The sequence below is a fragment of the Zalophus californianus genome, chromosome 16 (assembly GCF_009762305.2).
Source record: "Zalophus californianus isolate mZalCal1 chromosome 16, mZalCal1.pri.v2, whole genome shotgun sequence".
NCBI lineage: Eukaryota > Metazoa > Chordata > Mammalia > Carnivora > Otariidae > Zalophus > Zalophus californianus.
The window spans coordinates 41,674,139-41,692,996 of record NC_045610.1 but is presented as its reverse complement, the minus strand read 5'-3'; the positions used below and the strand labels follow the sequence as shown (position 1 = coordinate 41,692,996).

The 18,858-nt window shown below is 58.8% G+C and overlaps 2 protein-coding genes across 4 annotated transcripts; one reads left to right on the top strand and one right to left on the bottom strand.

Annotated features, from left to right (window-relative positions):
- Nucleotides 1–155: 155 nt before the first annotated feature.
- On the bottom strand, nt 156–14,760 carry CNTNAP1 (contactin associated protein 1). Its single transcript, XM_027625454.2, has 24 exons — nt 14,447–14,760; nt 13,461–13,562; nt 13,182–13,375; nt 12,591–12,738; nt 12,293–12,496; nt 11,540–11,724; nt 10,923–11,066; nt 9,975–10,236; nt 9,033–9,182; nt 8,605–8,776; nt 8,047–8,153; nt 7,781–7,900; nt 7,207–7,410; nt 6,843–6,999; nt 6,632–6,759; nt 6,147–6,332; nt 5,439–5,660; nt 4,943–5,182; nt 3,453–3,806; nt 3,150–3,277; nt 2,622–2,715; nt 2,181–2,426; nt 2,032–2,079; nt 156–1,539 (listed from the first exon to the last, which is right to left on the bottom strand). The coding sequence occupies exons 1-24, from the start codon at nt 14,508–14,510 to the stop codon at nt 1,235–1,237; spliced, it is 4,164 nt and encodes a 1,387-aa protein (XP_027481255.2). The 5' UTR covers nt 14,511–14,760; the 3' UTR covers nt 156–1,234.
- Nucleotides 14,761–14,946: 186 nt separating this feature from the next.
- Nucleotides 14,947–17,396, top strand: CCR10 (C-C motif chemokine receptor 10). Of its 3 annotated transcripts, none has more exons than XM_027625461.2 (2): nt 14,947–15,017; nt 16,240–17,396. In XM_027625461.2, exons 1-2 carry the CDS (start codon nt 15,006–15,008, stop codon nt 17,305–17,307), a joined length of 1,080 nt encoding a protein of 359 aa, XP_027481262.1. In that variant the 5' UTR covers nt 14,947–15,005; the 3' UTR covers nt 17,308–17,396. The 3 variants fall into 3 exon arrangements, with proteins under 3 accessions (XP_027481262.1, XP_027481260.1, XP_027481261.1); XM_027625459.2 differs by having other exon boundaries at nt 14,994–15,176; XM_027625460.2 differs by lacking the exon at nt 14,947–15,017 and adding an exon at nt 15,339–15,417.
- Nucleotides 17,397–18,858: the final 1,462 nt, after the last annotated feature.

The window sequence follows — 18,858 nt, the reverse complement described above, 5'->3', positions numbered from 1 at the left end:
ACTGAGATCTAGGGTTAGGGGAGGCGAGGGGTTCGGCAAGAGCCAATCTGGCTCCTGGTCGGTGATGCAAGGATTCTGAGGGCTCCCTGTAGAAATTCCTGAGCCCTCGGACGGGGTCCCTTAAAATCATCCCGCTCATCCCCTCGCCGCAACGCCGGCTAGCACGCACAGACTGGGGCTCTGCCACTCTGCTTTATTAGAACGGCTCAGGCTCTGAGCGCACGGCTTCAGAGTGGAGGCTGGGTCGGACTCGGTGAGTGGCCAGCAAACCTCACGAGACTTCCAACACAGGAGGAGCAAAAACCACAGACTGTGGGCACAGCACAGGACAGTCAATTGATTTTTTCTTTTATATATAAACTGATAATTAAAAAATTGGAGTAATATATAGAGTTTCTCTAGAGAGAGATTTTGCAACAAAAAATATATATAAAGAATAGGACCTCCCGGGCAAACGAAGCAGCATCTCTGAGCGGAGGAAAGAGGACTCCTCATGCACTGGAGAGGGGGCCGAGCCTTTGGACAGGCACCAAGGCTACTGCATATCTTGGAAGAGGGAGGAAGAATAGAGGGCTGCCTAGTCGGTGTGTCTGCATTATTCTCTCTACATTGCAAGTTTTTTTTATGGCTTTGGCTAAAGCATGTGAAGCAGCGGAGGTACTAAGGTACTAAAAGCGAGGCCTCTTGGTCTCTGTACAAAACAAAAAAGAGAGGGTGGGGAACAGCAACGAAGCCCTCCCTAACCCCCAACTGAGTGGAAGCAGATGGAAGACGTTCTGCAGGGCAGGGGGGAGGCTAGGGGATATGATTTAGCAGCCTCCTCCCCCCATGCCCCGTGCATCCCTGCAATCCCACACATCTGTCCCTGCTGAGATTGAATATTTGAAGGGAAGCGGTTAATCTCCCTTGCACTCTGTTGTTAATCCCTGGCAGCAGCTGGGACAGGGATGGCAAAGAGGGCCTGTCTCTACCCCACGGAGCTTCTCCTTTGAGGCAGACAAACAACCAGGAGCCTGGGGAAACGGGGACGGGGAGAGCATTGCTTTAGGCAGTGAGGTTGGCCACTCCCTTTGGTCCCATCTGTAGCTCTGCCTACCAGACTTGGCAGGAGGGGCATCCTCTGGATGAGCAGAACCAGCTAAGAGGAGCCAAGTGTCCCCGACAGGGGTAGGGAGAGGTGGGAGTTGGGAGATTCAGAGGAGACGGACTTGGTCCCTAAAGCCCTTCTCCTGATTCATTCAGACCTGGACTCCTCCAGGATCTGGGGAAGATTTTGGTCCCGGGGGCCAGGGCCAGGGCCAGGGCCAGGGGCTGGGGCTGGGGCTGGGGCTGGGGCTGGGGCTGGGGCTGGGGCGGAAGCTGGTGTAGGGGCCGGGACCTGGGCAGCGCCTGAAGTAGGTAGGGGAGCTTTGCTGCCAGGATGGTAATCATGGGTGGCCTTGGGCTCGTTGGTGTGGTAGGAGCCCTTGTAGCGATGATTTTGCAGATAGAAGAGCACCAACATCCCCACCAGCCCCAGCAGCAGGAAGGCCACCAGAACTGAAAGGGAAAGAAGCAACAACTCAGAGCCGTGCTCGGGGGTGTCTCCGCAGACACACAATGTGTGCTTTCGGCCAAAAGGATACGTGGATGACCGTCTGCAGTTCGAGCGTGGCAAGCCAGTCCCAAGTGTCTGGCAGGTCTGAATTCCTGGCTTAACCCCTGGTGTCTTTGATTTCTAGTATTCTCTTTCCACATCCCTGGAGTCACCTCAGTTTCTCGCCTCTCTGGAAGTTATTGCACCCCCCCTTTCCTCATCCCTTAGCTATAGCCCCATTTTAATATTTCACTTCAGTTAAAAGTCCATAGCATCCTCACACCTTGAAGAATCTCCAGCTCAGTTCTCGACTACCGTCCGCACGGCCTAGCTCATGTGTGTGTGCACCCCCCGCGCCTAGTGCCTTCGCCCCCCTCAGCCCCGGGGGATACGGGGCAGGGAGGGGATGCCCACGGAGGGTAGAATTAGGTCAGGGTAGTGATCGTGCTACTCACAGCCTAAAAGTATGGCAACCCATCCCTCATCGTGGTAGTACGGGAAGTCTGAAGAGGAGAAAGCCCCAGTTAGGAGAAGCCTCCTCCGTGTTAAGAATCGTTTCCCTTCCCTGTCGACCCTCCCTCTTCTGTGTGTCCCCTGCACCTACCTGGGGGCAGATACCAGGGATCCAGCTCAGGTGGCACCTCTGCGACAAGACGTGGCATGGCCCCGCAGTTAGATTCAGACAGTTCTCCCTGAACTCGAAGGGCCTCGGCTAGCTCAGCGGTCATGGGTCGAGGGGTTCGGAAGTGGGACTTGAGGGGAGCCACGTTGTTGAATCGAACACCAGACAGGCAGCCCGAGAACCCCGGTGTGTTGTAGCGCTGGATCTCTGGGTCTATGACCCCGGTCTCTGAGGGAGAGGCGGGCCCAGAGGGACGGGGGCTGGGGCCACCCCTAGGCTCGCCCCGCTCACCGCTCACCGTCCGCAGGTTTCCCGCTCCTTGTGATCACCGCCTTCGCAGCCGGTCCCAGTTCCCTCGCTCCTCTGGGCTCCAGGGGCTTCGCCCACAACCCCTCACCCCAAACACTCGCACCCGCAGCTCACCCATAACACGCCCTAGATACAAGGCCTTGGGTGAGTCCAGCTGGCTGTCCACCAACAGCGAGAACTTCTGTTCTGTCAGCGGGAAGTAGTCCACCTGAGGGGGAGAGAGAGGCGCCGAGGGAGGGAGAACCAGCGGCTGACGAAGCCGAGACCCTGCAGAACCCCCGTGCCGCCCACGCTGCTGGGGAGCCCCAGCTCAGTCCTAGGTGGACAGCCACCCAGATGAAGGATTCGGCATTAAAAAACCCAACAGCCTCATCTGAGCCTTGTCGTTGCAGCCACCAGGGGTTTGACTTTGTGGAAAACCACGTGACTTCCCGAGCCCATTCACTGACTGATAAAACAGACATAAGAACACCTGCCTCCCCGAGTGACCTCCCGGAGCAAGTGTGAGGGTCACAGGAGGCAAAACACATGAAACTCCTCTGTAAACTGGGATGTGCCCTACTCATGCTAAATATCTGACCTTCTCCCGGGGGGCCACAACCTGGGGGCCATCTGAGCTGGTCCACCTCCCTCCGCGCGCACCTGGATGAAGAGGTTGCGGTAGACACGGGTGATGTTGACGTTGTGGGGCTGGCCGTCAGTGACGGGCCTCGTGGTCAGTTGGTACACGTAGGGGCTGGTGCCGAGCTGATACCGCAGCTGCAGGGTCCCTGTGGGATGGGGGTGGGGGGGAAGGGGAGTCTCCTCTGGGCTCCCACAGCCCCCTGTCTTTGGAGAGCGCTCGGGGGGCCTTGAACCAGCGAACCAGTAGTTATAAGAGTGGAGGGTGCCCTGCCAGAAGCTGGAGCTGGGGGAGGAAGGGGGGGGGGGCTGTGGGACCTTTACCGTCTTCCTTGATGAGCACGGCCATGTAGTCCCGCACGAAGGAGCTGACATAGAGCAGGACAGCGGGGGCGGAGTCTGTGCTGAAGCTGAAGGACACCTCCTCTCCTGTGACGTTGTAGACAGGCCCACGGTACCCAGGCACCGGCCGGCCGGGCCGGGGGTATTCGGGCAGACGGTACCCGGGCCCGTGGTAGCCAGGCACGTAGCCCGGGGTGTCATAGCCAGGGACGTAGCCCGGCTCGTAGCCCGGCACCGGCCGGCTCAGCATGTGCGAGAACTCCCGGGCGGCCGAGCGCAGTGCCGACTGGAGGTTGTAGCGCATCCAGGTGCCGGGCTCAAAGAAACCGCCGATATCTGAAGGCAGATGGAGTGAGGTCAGGGCCCCCACTCCCGGATTCGGACACCGTTATGTCATCCTCACAGCCGCCCTGGGACCTTGCCGCGGTCACAGCATGCCTCCATTCACCGGTAGGTCCCCTTGTCCCAGAAATGGAATCTGTCCCAGAATGGAATCTTAAAACCATGAGAAATGGAGAAGATCATCCAGTACAACCCGTGCCTTTGACAGATGGGGAGACTGAGGCACAGAACTGGCTAGTGACTGCCATAAGGATACGCAGTATGCGGAGAGCCAAGATTAGAATCGAGGTGTCATGGGGACGCCTGGGGGGCTCAGTCGGTTGAGGGTCTGCCTTCGGCTCTGGTCATGATCCCGGGGTCCCGGGATTGAGCCCCGCATCGGGCTCCCTCCTCCCTCGGGAAGGGTGGGAAGCCTGCTTCTCCCTCTCCCTCGGCCCGCCACTCCCCCTGCTTGTGCTCGCTCTCTGACAAATAAATAAAATCTAAAAAAAAAAAAAAAAAAAAAAAAGAATTGAGGTATCATGACCCCCTCTGGTACACTCGCCATCACTCACACTTCCAAACCAAGACGAAAGGTCCTCTGCTGGTCCCCGAGTCCCTGCATCTCCCTGCTCCGGCAGGCTTCTCGCACCGTGAACCTACCTGCGTGCACCTCCTCCTAGGCCAGCCTTAGGAAGGGTGCGGTCTGGGTGCATGTGCAGAATCTTGCTGTGGTGAATGTCTAGGCTTGCCTCAGCTGAGAACCAGGCTGGAGATGTGTTTTAGGAGCTCAGCGATTGTCAACTAGGAGATGGCATAGGAGGCCCTCGCACCGCCTGAGGTGGGTGTGCTTGCAAGGGGGCTAATCTGTGATATCTTGGTGACAGTGGGAAGATGGGGAAGTTATCTGCCAGTTGCTTCTGAGTTCCTTTCGTACCAGCCAACTGTACCACCCCTCCCTTGCCCCACTTTACGACCTGGAGTCGCCCGGCATCTTCAGCTGCCAGACGGCCCCGCCTCAGCCCTCAGGAACCCAGGGGCAGCTCTCGTTTCCCCCCGGTGCTGGCTCTGCACCCTCCACCCCTCCCTTGGCCTCTCTGCACCCCGCTGTGCCCTAGGGCTCCGGGCCTCCCACAAGCAGCCTCACTGACCGTGGTTGCAGTACGGCCCATCAAAAGCCGTGAGGTCACAGTCACACGTGTAGTAGCTGTAGCGCTCCACACAGCGGCCTCCGTGGAAACAGGGGAACCGGGGCTGGGCGCAACGGCCCGTGCAGTTGGGTGAGGTACCCTCCGAGGCGTTGGCACGGCCCTCCAGGTTCAGAGTCACTCCATTCAGACGCATCGCCCTCAAGCAACCCACGAAGGGGCGCCTCTTAAGCTCTGCAGATCCTGGGAAGGGCGGGCCGGGCAAGAAATGGGTGTAGAGCCAGAAACAGGGGTAAGTATCGGGGTTGGGGACGGAGCCGAGGGGGATGAAATCGTGGCATAAAATCCAGGGCCTAGAGAGGAGAGGTGAGCTCTTGGCCCACTCTGCAGCAGAGGGCATCGGGACCTCAGACACGGGGCTCCCGGAAGCCAGGAGAGCCGTGCTGAGAGGGTGGGACGGCGCAGGAGGCCTCAGACCCGGCGCAGGGCTGCTGCTCACCGACATAAAGGGGCTGGTCGTACTCCAGCCAGATGTAGGTCTGCAGGGGCATGGGCCGCAGCACCCAGGGCCGGTGGTCCACACGGAGCCGGGCCTGCTTCACGTTGATTTCCGCCCGGACCAGGTGCCACTCATCGTCGTTGAATTCAAAGTCATCCGAGTGTACTGTCAGGTTCTCATCCCCATTCCCCACATCGAAGGCGAAGACCACATCCCGGGATGCTGGACGACGCAGGGGGTGGGGAGAAAGGACTCAGACCTCACAGATTGCTCACCCCACACAAGCTCTCTTCTTCACTCCTCAGAGCTCCTTGAATGTCCCTCCAGTTTGTCCTCAGCGTGGGACAAAACCCATCAACTCCTTAAAACCTTATGCTCCTGGTCTCTCCTAAATTTGCAGATCCCTGGAGCCAGCTTCCCAGCCCCACTTCTGAGGTTAGAAGCATAGCGAGTCCGGCAGAAAACACCTCCGGAGTCCAGCTGCCTCATCCACACGTGAGGGGCCTGAAGCCCAGAGAGCTGAAGTGAGTGCCCAAGTTCACAAAGCCGGCTAGCTACCAAGACAGACCCGGGTCTAGAACCTACTGTTACCTAAAGCCCCTTCCATGCTGGCATCTGCCCTTGTCCCTTCCCCCAGCCTCTGCCTACCCCACCTCCGCCCAGAGATCTCCGTCTAGCCCATGCCCCTCCCAGCGTCTGCCCGCTCACTGTTGAGTTCCACCCGCACGTAAGGTCGGCGCCACTGGCAGTAAGGGCCCCCCATATTCTCTAGGAAGACTCCCGAGGGAGCCGAGGTCCTGAAGTAGAAGGAGACATCAAGGCTGTGGTTGGCACGGATGGGGGGAAAGCGTAGGGCAGCCCCAGTGTGGAAGGAGATGGTGTTCCAGGAATTCCCTGCAAAACCAGAAGGAGGAAGGCCTTGTCAGGGAGGTTGGAGGGTGAAGGAAGGGAGCCCCCGGTGGGGTGGGGGGAAGATAGGGCAGGGGGACAGCTCGGGGCGGGGAGCCAAGCAGAGAGGAGGGGTCTAATGAAAGAGAACGAGGTGCAGGGAACAACACAGAAGGGGTCCCATCCCAGCAGGAGCTGGGTGTCTGGCAGGATGTCCTAGAGACCCGCAGTGGGTCAGGTGGCCTAAATTTTGGAAACTGGAGAGCCAACCCTGGGAGGGCGCACAAAAGGGGTCTGCCACTCACGATCGCCATAGCAGCGCAGAGGCCTCAGGAAGAACTGGGCCTCAGAATTGGAGCGGTTCGTATCCCCCACCACCACCTGGGTGACGGGCAAATGGTCCACAAAGGTCAGCAGTCCCTTGTCGGTTCTCCTGTGGGGGCAGGACGCAGTGGTTTAGGCCCTGCTGTTCCGCTGCCCCTGGAATCCTGAACGCCCTGTCCCTTCGCCCCTCACCACTGGGGCTGGTCGGCATCACAGTTACAGTGCAGAGCGGGGTCCACGCAGCTCCGGTCCAGACCACAGGCACAGCGCTGGATCCCAGGCTGCGAGCCTCCCCAGTAGAAGTGCTGCTCCTCATTTCGGCCAATCCAAAAGCTGTAGGGGTAGCCTCCTGGGGAAGACGTGGAGGCCGTTTCCAGGCCCCAGCCCTCCATTAGCCCAGGGGCTCCTCTCTCCCCTTTCCAACCCGCCCAGATCCTTGCTCGAATGTTCAAGAACTCCAGCTGACCCCTCTGGTTTCCCAAGCCCCCATGGGTCTCTCCTCCAGCGCTGCACCTCGCCCGCCGTGGCCCAGGCCTTCAGCGGCCCAGGCCCTCACCAGCAGTGTTGAGCAGCCGGGAGTTGTAGCAGGAGAACTCGATCCACTGTTCACAGTGCTGAGAAGCATTGGCCAGGGCACTGACTTCCTCCCAGGAGGCATTCCAGTACTGGATGGCCCCCAGGAATGGCCGCTCCATGCTAGAACCTGTCACCCGAGTTGTCCACAGCCTGTCATGACGCACAACTGTCCATGCCCGGTTCTCTGGGGGAGTGGAAGGGTCAGAGCTTTGGTTCAAGATGGGCATTCTCTACCCATCTCCCTACCCACCTCCACCACCATTTGCTGCTCCTCAGAGGCAATAAATGTGGCCAGCAGCTCTGTTCCAGCCCAGCTCTGGGCCCCCGACACTTTAGGCTGGAGATGGGACAGCTGGACTGGATCAGGAAGCTGGAATTTATCTGCAAGGCTAGATTACAAATTCCTGAGTGTCCCCTTTCCCCTCTGCCATCCTTTACCCCCCACCACAGCTCAATCTTGCTGGACCTTGCCCCCCTGCTTCAATCCCGTTTCCCCCCCCCACCCCCTCACAGCCCTGTCAGCTGCCCCTTCACCACCCATCAGAGCCACTGACCTCGGATATCACAGTACACCACAAATGGCTTCAGGGGGCCACTGCCATCAGGATCAATGGTGAAGTTTCCAGAAGTCTTCCCACTGAGTCGATAAGCCTCACAAGATTCCTTATACAGAGCTGGTAGGTCGTGGGGTGGGGAAAGAGCGGTTATGGGGTCAGAGGGCTAGGAGGGCCAGTCCTACCAGCTCTAGCAGCCTTGTGATTCCCAGCAACCTCCTGGCCTCCCCTGCCCCGGAGTGGCCCCCATCCCCCAGCCGGCTTACGTTGGTGACAGGTCTCCCCCTTGTAGCCTGTCAGTTCACAATAGCAGATGAAGTCATCCCAGGACTGGTAGCAGCGTCCATCATGCTCACACATGTTAGGGCTACACCTAGGGAAGAGGGTCAGCACCAAGGGAAGGCACCTTACTGTGAGCGTGAGCGTGGGGTCTGATCCCTACAAACTTCACTTCTGGCTCCTGAGAGCACCGGCACCCCGAGTAACTAGCCAGGTATAAGCCTAAGTGCTGGCACATTAGGCAGGCCTCAAGGACTCAAGGACCACGCTTTATCCGCCCTCCCCACCCCCGAAGAAAACCCTCTCTAGGACCAAGAACAGACGCTTCGTTTCCAGTCCCAGCATGTGTCACTTTAATGGAAGAACCAGGTAAAGAAGGACAGGAAGATGAGACAAGAGGTCCAGGAGGAGTCATCTCCAAGCGGGAGACTGAGGAGCTGGGACCAGGAGAAGGGAGATTATTGAGAAAGGCCACTCCCGTTGGGAGACCACTGAAGTGGGCTTTGGAGGGGTCGCCTCTTGCAGGGAGAGGGGCTTCTGGATACCTATCAGTGATGCCACATGTGTCAAAGAGGACCTCAGCATAGTATCCAAGCCGCCGGCCCTCCACCAGAGTCAGGTTGACCAGTTGACCATCCACCTTGAGCAGCTCCATGCAGCCATGGAACGCCGTCTGGTTGGAGTGGCAGCCCGATCGACTGGCTGGTTTGGGACAACCTGGAGCAACCACCCCTGTGAGGCCCTCCTCAGGGGAGACCCCAGAGACCCTCCCCCAGGGAGATGCCAAAGGAAAGCCAGACATGAAGGAAGGTAAGGGGCCAAGAGACAATGGCAGTGACCTTCCAGTCCCCAAGGCTCCAGAGGGGAGAGAGGGATTTATCCCTACAAATCTCCAGGCAGCCCCATCTGAGGGGACTTTGGTGATGCCTTCCCACCCAGAGACAGGGGTCTGGCCAGGTTGGCTCCCACTTACCCCCAAAGAAGTATGAGGTGCCAGTGCGGATCAGCAGAGGGTATGAGACCCTGACCTCTGCCCCCTCCACGTCATCAATGCTGATAACTGCATGGTTCTCCTGGGCTGCAAAATTCACCTCGTGCCAAAAGCCATCATTCAGGCGGTACCCTGGGCAGGAAAAAAGGATGGTGTGGGTGTGGGAAGACCCATTCTGAGATAAGTGTCTTGAGCAGGGAAGCAGCAACCTCACCCTGTGCCTATGTGCCCTCCGTTACATTATTTAAATTATACATATATATATATATATATATATATACACACACACACACATATGTATATATATAACATATTAAGTATATGTTAAATATATAAATAATATATATTAAATATAATATATAATATATGTTAAAGATTTATTTGAGAGAGAGAAGAGAGTGGAGAGTGCCCGTGGGGGGGTGCAGAGGGAGAGAGAGAATTTCAAGCAGACTCCCCGCTGAGTGTGGAGCTCAACTAGGGGCACGATCTCATCACTCTGAGATCAGGACCTGAGCCGAAATCAAGAGTCAGATGTTTAACCGACTGAGCCACCCAGGCACCCCCCTCTCCATCACACTTATCACAACTGAGTGGTGACATCTTTGACTGTCTTCACTAACCCTAGCAGCTGAGGCAGAGTCCACAAAGTTGCAAATGAGTAACAAACACTTCTGGAGCCCCCTGGAACTAGAGGAGACCAGGACTCCTCAGCCTACCTGCCCCTCCCAGCAGCCTGAGCTGCTCAGATCTGACTCCTCACCCCCATCCACTCGGTCCCGTCCCCAGGGCTCAGGGTCCTCCTGCCCTGCTCCCTTCCCCCCATCACCTCTCTCCAATAAGCGAGCGGCCTCCGTGCAGGCCCACACCCGCTGCTCCTCTGCCCTTCTCTGGCCTTCTGCCACCCCCCCACTCTCCACCCCTCACCAGCAGCAAACTGAAGCTTCTTTCGGCCAGTCTGCGCGATGGACACGTTGACCTGCCCTTCACTGAGCATCAGCTCCACGTGGCCCAGCCCGTCCCCCAGGCGGGAGAACAGTAGCAGCCCTGTGAGATCCCAGGTGCGGAAGCGAAAGGAGACGGCGAAGCGGCCTCGGCGCGGGAAGCCAGGCACTTGCACGAAGTTGTGAGGCCCTCCGAAGTTGACGGGGTGAGGAACCGGGTCCAGGCAACGGAAGGCCACCTTACCCTGAGGACGGAAGTAAGGATCCATCAGCATCCAAGAGAATGAATGTGCTGTCTGCCTCTGCTGGGAATTCAATTTCCGGACCGATCTAAGACCCTCCTCACGGCACTCCCTCGGGGTGTGTGCAGGGGAGGGGGTGGGACCTTCCACTCTGACCATTCCCAGCCCCCACAAACATAACCAGCTGTGGAGGGGGTCTCCAACCAAGTCGGCCCTGGGGGACTCTCTGCTGGCTATCCCGGCTTTGCACCGTCTCCAGGGCGATGGGCCGCCTTCCCTTCCTCCCAGCCTGGAGAGCCAACTTCCTGCTGGCTTCCTGGCAGGCACTAGAATATTCGCTGCAGGGTTGGGGTGGGGTGGGGTGGGGGGCGGGGACCACACCAAAACAGACCTGGGTTCAAGACCAGACTCAACCACTGTACAACTCCGTGATCCTGGGCCAAGCCACCCCGGGTCTCTGCACCTTATTTTCCTCAAGCATTAATTGACAATGTAGTTAGACCAGACCACAGCTTCTTTACTGGGGGTTTGGGAAGGGTGGCCTTTGCACCTCCTGTGAATCCATGGTGGCTCCCCCACCACTTGAGCATTTGGCTGGGGAGAGAGGAATCCCTCGGCTTTTATCTGATTCTCTTTGCTTTCCAAGCAGCTCTGATGTCCCGCCCTCCCTGATCCCCCAGCCCACTAGCCTCGAAGGTGATCCTCGAATGGCGCCGCACGGCCAGGTCTGCGATGTTCACTCGGTTGAAGATTATGTTTTCTATGCAGCCTCGGAAATTATGCCGATAGGCCAGGTTCTTCTGCGCAGCGCCCACCAGACCCCCAATGTACATCTGCGGGCGGGGTGGGGGATTAGGTTCCCTGGGTGCCAGAACACGCATGCACACCTTTCTCTCCCCTCCACCCCACGCTTTCCCAGGCACATTTCCCCAGTATCGATGTTAAAGCTGGAAGCTCGCTGGGCCTCCCCAGGCTTGGGTGCTAGCCCTGACTCCACCACAAATTGGCTGCATGCCCTTGGGAAGGTCAATTAACCTGTCTGGAATTCTTTATCTGCAGATCAGGGCCACAGAATTGGGCAATCCAATGGGGCAATTTTCTCATCTTGTCAGATCCCCAAAACCCAGATTTCCAGATCCCATGTCAGTTGTTCTGGGGGCGGTGCCCAGGAAATCGGCCTGCTAACAACCCAGGCCTGTGAGCCGCAAGTTTGCCAAAGCTGCTAGAATATTCAGGAACTGGAAAGCACTGTCCCCCACGGACCCGCCCAGCACCCCACCTCAACTAAAGAAACCACTCCGCTCACCTCGTTGTCCAGGTTCAGCCTCTCAAAGTCACCATTGAGCACAAAGCGCTGCACGTAGCCGTCCAGGGTGAGGTTTGCCTCCCGGCCAAATCGGTCCACACGCACATAATGCCAGTGCTGGTCGTTGAGGACCCCACCAGCACTCACAGTGGTGTGACCAGGCCTGGGCTGGATGGGGCTGCTGCCTGGGGGGGACGGAGCAGCAGGGTCAGACCTACAACCTGGAGAGCCCCAGAGAGGCCTAGCCCCCAGGTGAAGCAGCAGCCAGGAGCACGGAGAAGGGTTGGCACAGGGCCCAGGGCATACAGAGCTTGGACGTCTTCAGCTTGGGATGGAGTGGGGTCCACCGGCGAGTATGTGACTTAGGGTAAGTCATTTAACCCCTCTGAGCCCCTGTTTTCCACTAGCTGCTTCTACTTCATCATATAGGATGTTATGAAAAGCTGATGAGATACAAAATAACAACTCGGGTTTATATGTATATGTACACGAAGTATATAAAAGATTTCTACAATGAGGAAACAGACTGGGGAGAAGTGCCTTGTCCAAGGTCACACCACTGGTAGGTGGAGCTGAGACTGGCATCCAGATCGCCTGACTCGGAGTCCAGTGTTTTGCGAGCACCAAACTGAGGGTTTGGTCCGAACAGTAAGGAAGGGCGAGATTGGGAGTGGGCGCGGCCTCGCGGGGGCGGCGCAGCGAGGGGCGTGGCCGCAGAGCCGCCGGGGTCGCCCGGCCGGCGGCGGAGCTCACCCAGGCTCATGTGCAGCAGCAAGTGCGCCCCCTGCAGCTCCAGTGTCACGTAGTCGCCCTGGACGCCCTCCGCGTGCAGCAGGAGCCCGTCCTTCTCTTCGGTCTTGAAGCTGAAGGCGAACACGTCCCACAGGCTCCGGCTGACCTCTCGCGGGAAGCGGTACGAGATGGCATCATCGCCATCGAAATAGAGCACGTCGGACTCTGCGCGAAGGACAGTAGGTGGGCCGAGGACCGGGAAGACTGTCTCCGGAGCCTCCCCTCACCCACCCCCCCGCCACGACCTCCGCACTCGTACTGTAAGGGCAGCCGTAGAGGCCGAGCCTCAGGCCGATCTTGCCGCGCGGGTTCCAAGCCAGTGGCACGATGCGGATGTAGCGCGCGGTGAAGTGGTAGTGCAGGTCGTGGCGCACTATCGCCGACTCGTTGACGTTACCGAAGAAGGTCTGAGGGGGAAGGGGAGAGGAGAGACTAGGTCCCCACCTTCTTCTTCGTTTCTCTACAGCCTCCCAGCGGGTAGTTGTCACACCCAGCCAATATCAACTTCCAGAAAGGAAACTCTCCTTGATCTCCTGGGCCCTCGTGGCTTTAGAAAAACAGGTGCCCTCTCCCGCCATCCTATTATTTCCTCAAAGCTCAACTCAGATGTCACCTCCTTCAAGAAGCTCTCCTAGATTTGACCCTAAAGTATGTTAAACCCTGTCATCCGAGAAAGTCTTGCACACACGGTGAGCTGACCGTCCCTCTGGACTGAATCCCCAGATTGGAAGTCACTACTCCTCACGTGTGTCCCCACCATCACCTCCTCCGTCTCCCCCAAGCTAGTGCCCAGCCCAGGATGCAGAACTGAGGAGGTTCTCCGAGTGTGTGCACAGGGGGCCTGGAATACCGCATTGTGCCCTTGCTGGTAGAATGGCGTCCAGCTGTCCACTCGGTCCCCGTAGAGCAGCATGTAGCGTGTGACCCAGTCCCACGAGTTAAACGAGCCCTGGGTGGCCACAGCTCGGATCCGGTGCTTCTTCATTAAGTCGATCTGGAGCCAAGGATTCGGGTCCCCAATTCGGGGAGACCATCCGCTTATGCCTATAGAAGAGGCAAGGGCTTTTACCACTGGCTCTCCCTAGCCCTCCGGAGCCCCCACCACGCCTTGGGGCGGTGCCTGGCTCACCGTGCAGCCGGGCAAAGCGCGGCGTGGTGAAGAGCCCGTAGTAGGAGGAGGCGCCCAGGGAGCGTGCGTACAGAGGCCCGACCAGCTCCTCGTCACAGCCGTCTGGGTTGGGGAAACAGACATTTTGTTCGCGCGGCCCCTCCCAGGTCCTTCCAAAGACCACGCACACTGAGCAACTGGAGCTCTTCCTTCTCTGTTCCCCAGCAGCCACCCCAGCACTAACTTAAGCCATCTGCTCAACCTGGGCTGCAGCAACAGCTGCACACTCAGGGGAGGCTGCCTTCTCCTTCTGGGGGGACCCCTAAGCCAGACCTTCCCTAACTCTGTGACTGCCCCGGTACCAGCCCAGGCTTAGTACTCCCCTAAACACGACCCCAAACCTCAGCATCTTTCAGAACCTGAGTCAGCCCAAGGCACCAATCCAGCCCTAGCCTTATCATCAATCCCACTCATCAGCATCCCCAACCGTCACCAACCCCAAATCCAGGCCTTGGTCCCAAACCCAGCCAGTCATACCAGCATCACCAGCTTCATGTCCAACCTTAGCATCAATCAGGGTCACTAACTCCTGTTTGGATCCCAGCCTCAAATTCCAGCCCCAGCCCCAAACCCTGGCCCCTGGGCCAGCTCCAAGCCCAGCCCCAGGCCCTGGCAAGACCTTAACCCTAGCTGGGATCACCAGTACCACCCTTATCCCCAGCCCTCAAGCCCAGGCACCAGCTCCTGCTTGGATCCCAGTCCCAAATCCCTGCCCGGGGCCGACTGGCTCCTCGGCTTCTCGGAGCCCAGCACCAGCCCGGGAGCGCGCGCCAGCCTCGGAGCTGCATTGCGGAGCGCGGGGGAGAGGCAGGAAAAGATGGGAACGAGCAAGCGCGCGCCGGCCAGGGAAGGGACCCGCGACCACCTAGCCGCAATGCGGCTGGACCCGCCCTGCAGGCTTTGGACTCCCCGGCCCCACCCTGCTTGCACCTGAGCCCGGCACTCACAGTAGCCCCAGCCCCGGGCCCCTGAGACCGCGACGAGCAGGATGCAGAGGAGCCGGGGACACATGGTGCAAGGCTGACGGGTCTCGGCGGCCGCCTCCCAGTGCCCGGCTCCGGCTAGGGCTCCAGGTCCAGCTCGGGCTCCCAGTTCTCCTCTTGGGGTTCGCAGCAGATCGCTGTCTGTGCTCCTAACCCACCCCCTTCCCCTATCCTCGTCTCTCCCCCAACCCTTCTCCCTTCTCTCTCTCTCTCTCTCTCTCTCTCTCTCTCTGTCGTTCCAGGTTCTCCGCGGCTCTCTCTCTCCTTCCCACCCTCTCTCCTCTCACCTCCCCCCTTCCCCAGCCTCTCTCTCCCGGCACGCGCTGCTTTCCCGGACCCCGCGCAAGCGCGCGCCTCAGCCCTGCTGCGAAAGGGCGGGGGTAGAGAGCCTCCAGCCGCCAGGAAATACCCTGAATAACCCGAGGCTGGCAGGGACTGTGGCCGCAGGGGTGGGGGAAGGAAGGTTAGTGCCAGTGGAGAGGTCCCGCAAAATCCAAGAAAAGCGGGGGGTGAGTACCTGGAGATGGAGAGAAGAGTAAGTAAAAGAATCTAACATTTTCTGAAGGCAAATTATGCCTCAGGCACCTGTGCTAGGCACCCTCATAACCCTGTGACTTCCACATTTTTACCTTATTCCACTTTGCAGATGAAAAACCTGAGGCTCAAAGAAGTAAACTTACTCAAGATCACACAGGTAGCTAGAAAATGATATTCCCAAACCCATTCCTTTTCTACTGGCAGGGCAAAGAGAAAACAAAATTAGGGGGTGGAATGCAAAAGTCAGGTAAAGAGAGCCCACAGACCCTAATCCCCACCGCCCTCTTGGTCCCTCTCCCCGCCCCTTCCTTCCTGTCCCTCTAGTTTAACTTCTCTCCCCAGTGGCTATACTTCAGAAACCTGTGTAGCCAGAGATGGGGACGGAGCCCGCAGAGCAGGTGGGAGTGGGGGCTGGGGGGAAGGGTTATAGAGAGGGAGGCAAAGAGATGGGATTCTCCACCTGGTAACAAGCTTCTGCCATGTTTTGACCTATCCAGGGTATCTGGAGCCATCTGAGACCAGGGACCTTCCAGATAGATGGGGCTGGTGATGTGAGGCTGGGGTTGGGGGATGGGACTGGACTGAGGGGAATGGTGAGCTGAACCTAGAGGTCCGAGGTTGCAACAGAGACCAGAAAACCTGAGCCGCAACCCTTGAGACTCCCCCCTCCCCCCATCATGAGTAGTTCAGTGTACCTGTACTGGAGGTTAGAGGTGGGGTGGGGAGGGGAGAAAGGAAATGACGTTTGAAACCTTTCCACACCATGCCTTGGAGTCCAGGGACCAGCTCCGAGGCAAAGCCTGCATGTGGGTGTTCTTTCCAGGAGAGGGCGCTGCAAACAGAACTGAAGCTCCAAGATTTATTAATAATAGAAACCTTGGCCTAAGGAGAGCACAGATGCTTCACATCCATTATCTTTCTTATTTCAAACAACTCTGCCACTTGAGCTGGCCAGGATTTCTAATCTCCACGTTATATATCAGGCAACTGAGATCCAGAAAGGTCAAGGTCGGCCAGGAAGCTGGATGCAGAGGGCAGGAGGGGTGCAGTGGAAGTCAAGGCCTGTTGGAGGGTATGCTAGGTAGAGTTTGGAGAAGAGTTTGTATGTTCTCCCTCTATACTGTTGTCACACAGCAGCTCCCAGCTTGGAAGGTATGTGTGGGAGGGGGAGGTGTGTGGGAAGATGTCTCATAAGGTCTCTCTCATTTTACCCTCCCCAGGTCTCCTGGGGCCCCTACTCGGGGGAGGATGAGGAGGTATACTCCGCCGAGCCGTTGCCAGAGCTCTGCTACAAGGCGGATATCCAGGCCTTCAGTAGGGCCTTCCAACCCAGTGTCACCCTGGTGGTGGCTGCCCTGGGTCTGGCTGGCAATGGCCTGGTCCTGGCCACCCACCTGGCAGCGCGACGTGCCGTCCGTTCGCCCACTTCTGCCCACCTGCTCCAGCTGGCCCTGGCCGACCTTCTGCTGGCCCTAACCCTGCCCTTTGCCGCAGCCGGGGCTCTGGAGGGCTGGAGTCTGGGAAGTGCCACCTGCCGCGCCATCTCGGGCCTCTACTCAGCCTCCTTCCACGCCGGCTTCCTCTTCCTGGCCTGTATCAGCGCCGACCGCTACGTGGCCATCGCGCGGGCCCTCCCCGCCGGACCGAGGCCCTCTGCTCCGGGCCGCGCACACGTGGTCTCAGCCATCGTGTGGCTGCTGTCGCTGCTTCTGGCGCTGCCTGCTCTCCTTTTCAGTCAGGACGGGCAGCGGGAAGGCCAGCGGCGCTGCCGTCTCGTCTTCCCCGAGGGCCTCACGCAGACGGTGAAGGGGGCAAGCGCCATGGCGCAGGTGGTCCTGGGCTTCGCGCTGCCGCTGGGCGTCATGGCCGCCTGTTACGCGCTCCTGGGCCGCACGCTGCTGGCCGCCAGGGGGCCCGAGCGCCGGCGTGCGCTGCGCGTCGTTGTGGCCCTGGTGGCGGCCTTCGTGGTACTGCAGCTGCCCTACAGTCTCGCCCTGCTGCTGGACACGGCCGACCTACTGGCTGCCCGCGAGCGGAGCTGCCCTGCCAGCAAGCGCAAGGATCTGGCGCTGCTGGTGACCGGAGGGTTGGCCCTGGCCCGCTGCGGCCTCAACCCCGTGCTCTACGCCTTTTTGGGCCTGCGCTTCCGCCAGGACCTGCGGAGGCTGCTGCGGGGTGGGAGCTGCAGCCCAGGGCCTCACCCCCGCGGCCGCTGCCCCCGCCCGCCCCGCCTCTCTTCCTGTTCGGCTCCCACTGAGACCCACAGTGTCTCTTCCTGGGACTACTAGGACTGCAAATCAAGGGGGGTGGGGGGGGGCGGGATTCCAGGAAGGGTAGTGGGAAGAGGGAGTAGGTGGGGGCACACTGAGAAGGAGGTAGGGACCTAAAGGAATTGCTTCTGTACTTTGCCACATTAAATTGATAACATGGAAATGAGATGCAACCCAACAACTGTTACTATTTTTGAGTCACGGACTTGGAACCGGTGGGTTCTGCCTCCCCCCTTCAACTCGCTTGGCTCTGAGGGGAAGGCGCTGAGAGTCTGGGTGGGGGTGCAGAGCTGCTGAGCCTGCTGGAGCTCTAGGCACTGTCACCCCACCTTCACCTGGCCTCTGCGAACAAGATGTGAGGTGGGAAAGCTGCCAGACGAGGAGGGCTGGGGTTCCTCTTAAAGTAGCACAAGGAAGAGCTTTCTAACAACCACAGTGCTATCCAGTAATGGCTGCCTTAGCAAGTACCGAGTTCCTGGCCTCCGGAATGTTCAAGCCAAGGCTGTTGGGAACTCTGTGTGCTTGTGCGTGGTGTGGTGGTAGTCAGGGACAGTGGCCAGGAGATTCCCGTTTGGGGTAAGCTCTTGGATTAGATTACCACTTTTAAGTTCCCTTCTAAGGTTCTGTGGCGGAAAGAAAAAAAGAAAAAGGTAATTAAAAAAGTTGAGTCGGAGTTTTTCACCTTGGAGAAAAACCAAGGAGAGGATTCCAATTTGAAAATTTCCAGAGTCGTTATCATGGGCGTGGTGGGGGTGGGGGTGACTGCCGTTCTCCATCTTCCCTGGGGACAGGGTCAGAGGAAATGCACTGAGCCTGCCGGAAAGAGAGAGGTTAGACATCGGAAAGAACTTTCCTGCAGGCAAGGACCTGGGATCCAGACAGGGAAGAGAGTATATGGTTCGAACGTCTCCATCTCCAGGAAATCTCAGTGCTGGCCACTGTCATCTGGGGCGAGGGCAAGGCCGGGATGGGCCTCTAGAGACGGTCGCATTGATGCCTGGTCTTTGTCTTACACAAGCACGGTAGGCAGGATGGTGTTCACGTGCGACAACTTTCGCAGTTTAATATCCGGTCAGCAAAGCTGCCCCGACCACTCCAGCCTGGACCGTGGGGACCCGGGGCAAGAAGGGCGTGGCGTGGCGAGGAGGTCTCAAGGGAGGCGCTGGCCCGATGTCCCCGCCCTGTCCCGCCCCGCCCAGCTCGGGCAAGCCTTCCTTCCTAGAGCCTCCGGCGGCTGAGACCAAAAGCCACCGCCACCAGGAGACAGGATCCGGGGAAGGCCCGGAGATGGCGCTGATCTCCCAAAGGTCCTACAAGCCAGCCACCGGGGGCCAACCTGGAACCCTCCGCCGGAGACCGCGGGAATCGCCGCTGAGTCAGCAACGCACGCGCGCGCCCGCGACCGCCCTGGCCCCGCCCCGTCCGCGGCCCGGCCCCGCCCCGCCCCGTCCCTTTACCGCCTCGCTTAACCCCTTCCGACACAGAACCTCAGGCTATTCACCGTGAGAGGCCTCCACTCTATTCCAAGACCGCAGAATTCCCCTGGATCTTAAATCACTCTCGCCACTG